Source organism: Betta splendens, chromosome 6 (genome assembly GCF_900634795.4).
Source record: "Betta splendens chromosome 6, fBetSpl5.4, whole genome shotgun sequence".
NCBI lineage: Eukaryota > Metazoa > Chordata > Actinopteri > Anabantiformes > Osphronemidae > Betta > Betta splendens.
Window position 1 is genome coordinate 3,839,966 of NC_040886.2, and position 7,668 is coordinate 3,847,633.

The window sequence follows — 7,668 nt, forward strand, 5'->3', positions numbered from 1 at the left end:
TCAATATTAGATGCACCTTAATTCTATAATATTAGGCATTTCTACAGAAAGGCCTAGAAAAGACACAAGGATCCACCTTAACATACTGTAACTGTGTTTACTGTGTATGAATAGTAGGATCATACACACGCATGTGTCTGACATGTAGTTGTGTCAAGCATTTTCTTTGTCAGCACAGATGAGCAGCAACAAGTGATCAGAGTGTGCCACCTGCCGGACAAGCAATCTTTTCCAGACTGTGTGTGTGTGTTTGACTGATTGTAATGATTAGTCCATGGGCAAAGCTGATGAAGGTGCGTGGACAGAAAAACTGAAACCACAGCGCCTCCACAGGCCAGAGAGCATTTGAAAGGATAGAAAATTTAGGAAAATGTGTAATGGTCATGTTTTACTTCGTTTGTTACGTTATGTTTTGGTTATGTTTGATGACTAGTTGCTTTTGATCACATGATTTTTTCTGTTTGATTATTAGATGCACCTGCTTACCTGTATGCAAGGGTGTGGTGTTACTGAGAGCATGGAAGCCTCTACTATTGTCGACCGCTTGCGCTACTGCCTACGACTTCGAGTGTAACATCTGCCTTTTCATTAAATATTTCAGTACCAACCTGAAGAGGTTTCTTGAGTCTGCTTGGGAGTTAGCGTGGCGTGTGTGCAATTACGGAATTATGGACCCGTGGTTCTGATGCTCAAGTGAAAAAGTAGTCGGGAGGTTTTTGCTACTTTTCATTTTTGACTGATGCTAATTTCTAAACGTGTTCAGTGAAAGTAGCACAAAACATAAAGTCTAAAGTCTAAGTCTAAAGACTGAAGCTGTAGCAGGGCTCGAGAATTTGTAAAATAGAACCAGACTAATGCCCACCAGTGTTGTAATGTTAACATTTATATATAAAGTGTTTCTATGCATATTTTTATTCCATTTTTAGTTTCAAAACCCTAATTTATTACTGTGTAGAAGTTAGTTTAGCCAAACGTATTTAAAAGCCTTTATGTATTATGTGCTTATCAGCCTTCCTGGTCCTAATGAGAAGCCTCCCTTTAACATGATGCTGGTATCTTTCAGCTGAAGAGGTGCCTGGTGTTTGCCAGATAAGTGAAGAGTTTACCTCTGCCCTGCTGCCTTGTGTTACATCACGTTCTGTGCCTTGTAGCAAAATAGCAAATTGATCTTCACGCAACATTAAACTATTATATCCTGCTCAGCTCTGCAAGCTGACAGGTGTTTAATGATCAATAAATCAGAATTAAATTCACCAAGTGAGTTAATTACATGATTAGTTTTGGTGGTTAGTTTTCAACCTATATCTCCAACTCCTGGTTTAGAAAGCAAGTAGTAGCTCTAGCTTTAGGACTATGCAAAAAACGTACTGTTTGAGATGACTTTTTGGCCATTTTGAAACATCTCTTAGTTAAGCAATAGCAGATGTATGACACTGTGAAGAACCTCCAACAGTGAGCCCCCACGTTCTCTTTTTACTTACATGCATGTCGCTAACTTTGTGTTGTGTCACAGATGTGTTGTACTATGTGAATTAATAAAAACTATGTCTCTAATATTTTTTGTCATTACAGGTTTAAAACTGGTATAATCTCTCCATTAATATTTGTTCTCCACTAATGTTTATTGTGTCTTTTTGTAAAAAGCAGGAATTTATCAATTTAATTAAACAATGAACTGAAGTGTGAAGACTGTGAAAACGTTCTTTCTGTTTTTTTGTCTTTCTTTTTAATACTAAGACTGTTAACTAAAATTCAGTGCACCTTCTGAAATCACCTACTCCCTATAAATCACAGTTAAATGTGTTTATTTAACGTCAGCAAAGAATTGCCGTACTTCTGTAAACTGAATGTGACGGAGAGGAGGGAGGCTCGTGACGTCAGAGGTCAGCTGACCGGTTTGTTTTGCTCGCTCGAGCTGGTCCTGATAAAAACACAGCCAGAGGAACCGACGACATCAAACCAGCTGTAAACTAGGGCTCCTCGCTTGTGTGTTTTACGTGTCTCGTATTTTAAGATTCCAGCACTGTGACCACGGACAGTTTTATAAGTCGGTTTTAGCTTTTATAAATATTTCTTTTTTGTGTGTAGGAACAACCGCTACCTCCGTTTTCTCTACTGCCAACGGGTTGACTTTGACGCAGTATGCCTTCAGAAAAAACCTTCAAACAAAGAAGGACGTTTGGTAGGTTGCTTTTATATTTCACATCCAACCCGCTCCATTTGTGTCAATTTAGATAAAGTTGTATATTTTTACCTATAACCCGTTTAAACAGTGAATTCTATTTTAGTTTTGAAGAGCCATGATATATTTGCTAGTGCAGACTCTTAGGCTCTATTTGATTCAGATAGTTCAGTTAAATGTGTGTAAAACTCAAAAGGGAATAAAATCCGACTTGAGGCTCAAAACACAGACGACAGTTCATGATCGTGCCGCTTTATTTACAGAAAGACAACATACGTCGTGTGTTATTTGTGCGTGTTTAAAGCAGTTGAAGAGAGTGGGGCTGTTCGCTGCAGGCCTGTTTATTTGTGTCAGAGCGGTGGGCGAAAACAAAGTGGTGTCGACATGCAGGGCACAGAAAGCTGCAGGATTGGGGGATGGGACAGTTTGTGGAGGAGACGAAAGGAGCAGAAACAAACGGCAGACTCACAAAGTGTACACAGTACCTGCGTGTGTTGCTCGAGAGAAGCTAGGCCACAGGCTCTCTGCGGATTTTAGTTTCACTTTGGCCTACAGTGCTGACAACAAGGCCTGTCTCTGCTTCTAATAGCAAATACTTAGATTTTTTTTTATTAATCGTGATAAAATTATTCAGAAGAATTAGTAAGATGTGTAGTGTAAAATGAAACTGTATACATTTGTATTTTTAATAAACTGAAATGTTTGTGTCTGAAACGTTGAACAAAGATAGGAACATGTTTCTGTTTCTGGTTGACTAAAAGTAACAGACTTCCGGTTTACCACGTTATTGGTCCTACTTTTTAGCAGCAGCGCACGTGAGGTTTAGAGAACAGAGTCGCTGTGACACGTGCGTCGGCCTGGGACGCTTCAGATGTAAACGAATCTCGGGTGCCTCTAGTCAAATGCATCAAAGCACACGCTACTGCTACTCTATATGACGTCACTCATTAATTGCTAATGTGTTTGTGCATTATTCTAGTTTTTAGGGGTGCTGGTGTTAAATCTAGAGCCCATATTTACACGTTGAATTCACCAGGCCTGTTTGACTCGGGAAGAACAGTTCAGTTATTGCAGGTCATGTCATCAGGTTGTCTGTTCAGTGGGACATTACATGAGTCAGCAAACCACGGAGGTGCTTCCAGGGTGGGGCAAGGTAATTCCCATTTTATGACACTATAGAAATCTGTGGAGGGAAAAACAGGCCCAGTGACACTGGACACGGTGAACATCAGTTAACTGCTTCCTCCTTTTAGTAATTGTGATTTTTTTCTTTGTTTGGAAACTGATGACTCAAACTCAGATGTTAGCTATGGCTTGTCATGAGAGGCCGAGAGTGACACGGTGTTTTTTAAAAGGGATCACACTTGAGTTAACTAACTTGATGCTAACAATATAGACAAACTTTCTGTACTTGTTAGATTTTGTGTTAGATGTCCTACAGTTGGAAAACCTTAGTCATGTATCGTGACTGGATGCCAACATTTCGGTTTCACAGATTACACTCCAGAAACTGAACAGTGCTCACAGTAATGTGGTTCTCGCGTTTGTTGATTCTTCCCGTTGTGACTGTGTTAAAGTGCTATTTCACATCTGCCGTTCAAAGTGCAGCAAGCCTGAGGCGCCATCTCAGAGGCAGCATCACCCTCTGGAGTAAATTCTGTTGCGACATTGAGGCGTGCTGGCACTGCTTCAACACCAATAAAAAGCATATCACATGTCCACTTTGCAAATAGTACCTTTTAGTCCACTAGACGTTCAGCATCTGTTTGTGAGGGGTGCAAAGTGTGCTCGCACGTGCACATTGGATTATTTGAGTAGGAAATGGGCGGGTCATAATGAATGTGCTATAATCTGCTAATCACTGGGGAACACTGTGGTTACACCATGGGTGGACTTTAGGAAAGCTCCTATGCTCTCAGCCGAGCGCCTTAGTCTGTTAAACAAAACAACACAATGCTCCCAGATATGTATGTTGTGAATAACGCATCTGAAACCTGGCAGAGGTGGTGTTATTCTTCTGTAAAAAAATGTTGTGTATGTACAACTACAGCTGTTGCAATGTACAGCTAGCAGCACCCTCAGAAACCTGTTACACCAGACATTACAATAACAATCACTGGGTAAACTGCTCTTATTAGCACTAAAATGCAAAGAAAGAGGCAGATTTGAATATTGTGTGTGAAGTCTGGGCACAAAGAAGTTCACGAAAAGCCTGATTTACATATTCTAACGAGATCTTTCAGCTGTTTGTGTGTCTCCCAGTGTCTTTGTCTTCCTGAGTTTCAGCCGCTGTGTCTTTTGACCTGCTAATCTAATTACCTTCCTTCTTTTTCTTCTGCCCCACAGAACAGAGGGTAGAAGATGTCAGACTGATTCGAGAGCAGCATCCCAACAAGATTCCAGTGAGTTAAACTGCATGTATAGAAACCAGACGTACATTTATTCATCAGCTGGAACAATGACTGAGTAAAGGTGGAAACCTCTGCAGTAAAATGTACTTCTGTGCACAAGTAGCACGCAGGACGACATTACGACTGCAGCGGAAAATGTTACCACACGTTTCCTGGTTGAACCCTTCCTGCAAGATCTATTTAAATGTCATGCTGAGGCATTCTACATTATTTTATCACTTAGTTTAAGAACAGTTGTTTCTGTTGGGCATGACTACATCTGTTAGGAAGTCAGCTGTTCAGTGGCTCCAGATACAACCAATGAGTAAATACACACCTGGTGTCTCACCTGCTCATTTTATCATTCTGAGGTCGAGTGTCACAGCAGGCTTCCATCTGCTCCCCATCCCGTCCCCATCCTCTGTCATGGTGGGTGTTAACGGCTAAGCTCTGTGGTCCTGTAATGTAACACCATCCAGTCAGCCACAGTGGGAGGTTGGGTGCAGAGGAGAGAGCAGACTGGTTGTAGGCTTCCTCAGTGAACATTATGTCTATCTAAGTATTTAACTAAGTCATATTTATCTCTAACCCTGATTTTGTGAATATAATGTGTGTGTGTGTGTGTGTGTGTGTGTGTGTGTGTGTGTGTGTGTGTGTGTGTGTGTGTGTGTGTGTGTGTGTAAAAGCAGTTTGATTACCTCAATTAATCGTGATGTTGCAGATTTTGTTGCTGCACAGACATATCCGTCCATAAACTATAAACAGTCTCACTCAGTCACCATGACACTTTGAAGGCTACGGTTCAAAGTTCGTCTATGAGTACAGCAACAGGAACACACACACACACACACACACACACACACACACACACACACACACACACACACACACACACACACACACACACACACACACAGTGTTATAGTCAGAGGAGGCAGCCAGCCTTAGTAGTGGATTACTGTCACTAAAGCTGTGTTTATTTCACACCTGCCCTCGTCGCTAATGAAGGTTTGGCTAAATGTCTTAGTGAAGGAACACTCGTAGTTCATAGTCTCAACAAATTGAATGTGGAGGCTGGTGTCACCACATTTTCAGCTGGTAGGATATCAGGTCTAACAGTAGCACAAGAAGTTCATCGAATTCCACAGGCAGGAAATAAACAGGAGGATGTTTAAGTTGTGTGTTTGTGTTTGTCCCCTGTAGGTGATCATTGAGAGGTATAAAGGAGAAAAACAGCTCCCCATCCTGGACAAAACCAAGTTCCTGGTGCCAGATCATGTCAACATGAGTGAGCTCATCAAGATTATCAGGTAGGAACCTTCCTGTCTCTCTGCTGCCCTCTGCAGCCTCTCTTTTCTTGTCCTCACTCTTGTCATGTCGTCCACTCCCCACCAGGAGGCGCCTTCAGCTGAACTCCAACCAGGCTTTCTTCCTGCTGGTAAACGGACACAGCATGGTGTCTGTGTCGGCTGCCATCTCTGAGGTGTATGAGCGCGAGCAGGACCAAGATGGCTTCCTCTACATGGTGTACGCCTCCCAGGAGACCTTTGGCTCCGGCACGGCCGTCCACTGAACCTCCGTCCTCTTTCTTCCGCCTGGCCAGAGATCGGACACGTGTAGTTTAACATATCCCTTCTTCCTCCACTTCCATGTTTCCTGTCACACACCTTTTGTCTTGACTGTAAGATTTAAAAGGGCAATCTGCTAAATCTATCTTGGTTGTGATCTCTACATTTTGACAGCAGTGAGCCAGTTAGCAGTGCGTGCACCACCACACGCCCAGTAGCATAAAGCCACATAGGTGGAGCAGACCAGCAGAGTTTGTTGCTGTTAATTATGACTCAGGCCAACAGAGTCTTTGTCTGCTTCTACATTGTCCTCTGGTGAATCATGTCTGTTGTCATGGCAACATACAGCAGTTATTTTCAGTGTTGTGCTCATGTCTCCTAGGCTGTGTGTTACGTTAATATGTTTCATGTTGTGATGTTACATGTAGTGCTGATGCTCCTCCACCGTGTCTACGTCAGCCAGTGAACAAAGCCCGTCTTAGTTTTAGGGTTTTGGGGCTAAAGCGATAGACAAGTTTATCTGTTGTGACTAATAGAGGTTTTAATTGCAGCCTGAACCTCGTGATAGGGATCTATAGATTTGACCTCCTTTTGCCGGATACAAATGCTGAACTGAAGAGAGAAGGTGTTTGTTTCATTCCCTCTGTGGTCCTTTCTCTGTGCTTTCATCCCTCCCCGCCTCGTAGCCTAAAGCATCTTCTTCACTGTAACATAACAGATGTTGGGAAACTGCTTTTGTTCTTGAAACAAATGATTGTAGTTTGCAAAAGAAATATTGCCTTGGTGTACAGATCAAATCGGCTTCATGACTTTGGATATAAAAGGGGTTCCGCTGAGAGTGTGACCAAGTTGCATTTGGACACTACAAGGAGCATGGTCCGAGTGTTTGTGTGAATGGAGGATGATGGTGTTTCTGTAAATGTTGATGAGGAGGGGGGGTGGGGGGTGTTCTTTCTTGTCCTTTGTGTTTTTCCTTCGTGATCAATAGGATTATGTGTGCTCCTTAAACCTACAGGGTCATTTCTCACAGCTGTGGGAACCTCCACCTGCCCAGTGGGTGGTTAAAGGCTGCACAGGAAATAAATGTGTAGATGGTCCTCCGCCCATTTTGTGCTGTCGCCCTCCTGTTCCTCATTCTCCTCATCTTCCTAACAGATTTGAAGTTATCTGCATCATTTAGTATTTTATCGTTTTTGTTACTTCTAATGTAATTTTGAATTTTGCTGCTGGACGTGGTTTGCACTTTGCACTGCGTGTGAAGGGTGCGACTAACGAACGCCACCGTGTGTTTGTTACAGAGGTGTGGAGCATTTCAGTGCCGTCTTCTCTGCCTGCTCCTCTGTTCCACGCACAAACACACAGCAATATCACACAGCCTCCTCTCGTATTTATGTTCATATTTTGTAAACAATAAAAATCAGAAAAAACATTGTTTTGAAGGTGTCTTGTGTTATTCTAACCACAGATTAGTGTCCCAAGAACATTTCAAAACCATCTGTCATTAGTTTTTCTAGCAGATTAAATGGTA

General features: G+C 42.3%; 1 protein-coding gene across 2 annotated transcripts; it reads left to right on the forward strand.

Moving 5' to 3' along the window:
• Positions 1–1,859: 1,859 nt before the first annotated feature.
• Positions 1,860–7,569, forward strand: map1lc3b (microtubule-associated protein 1 light chain 3 beta). Of its 2 annotated transcripts, none has more exons than XM_029153153.3 (5): positions 1,860–1,986; positions 2,089–2,182; positions 4,529–4,584; positions 5,776–5,882; positions 5,968–7,569. In XM_029153153.3, exons 2-5 carry the CDS (start codon positions 2,143–2,145, stop codon positions 6,143–6,145), a joined length of 381 nt encoding a protein of 126 aa, XP_029008986.1. In that variant the 5' UTR covers positions 1,860–1,986; positions 2,089–2,142; the 3' UTR covers positions 6,146–7,569. The 2 variants fall into 2 exon arrangements, with proteins under 2 accessions (XP_029008986.1, XP_029008987.1); XM_029153154.3 differs by having other exon boundaries at positions 1,947–1,965.
• The last annotated feature ends 99 nt before the right edge of the window (positions 7,570–7,668 follow it).

What these genes read in the sequence shown, in the direction of transcription:
- map1lc3b (XM_029153153.3), top strand. Translation starts at nt 2,143, where the DNA reads ATGCCTTCAGAAAAAACCTTCAAACAAAGAAGGACGTTTG. An exon ending in CAAACAAAGAAGGACGTTTG is followed by an intron (nt 2,183 to 4,528) that starts GTAGGTTGCTTT and finishes TCTGCCCCACAG; the next exon opens with AACAGAGGGTAGAAGATGTC. An exon ending in AGCATCCCAACAAGATTCCA is followed by an intron (nt 4,585 to 5,775) that starts GTGAGTTAAACT and finishes TGTCCCCTGTAG; the next exon opens with GTGATCATTGAGAGGTATAA.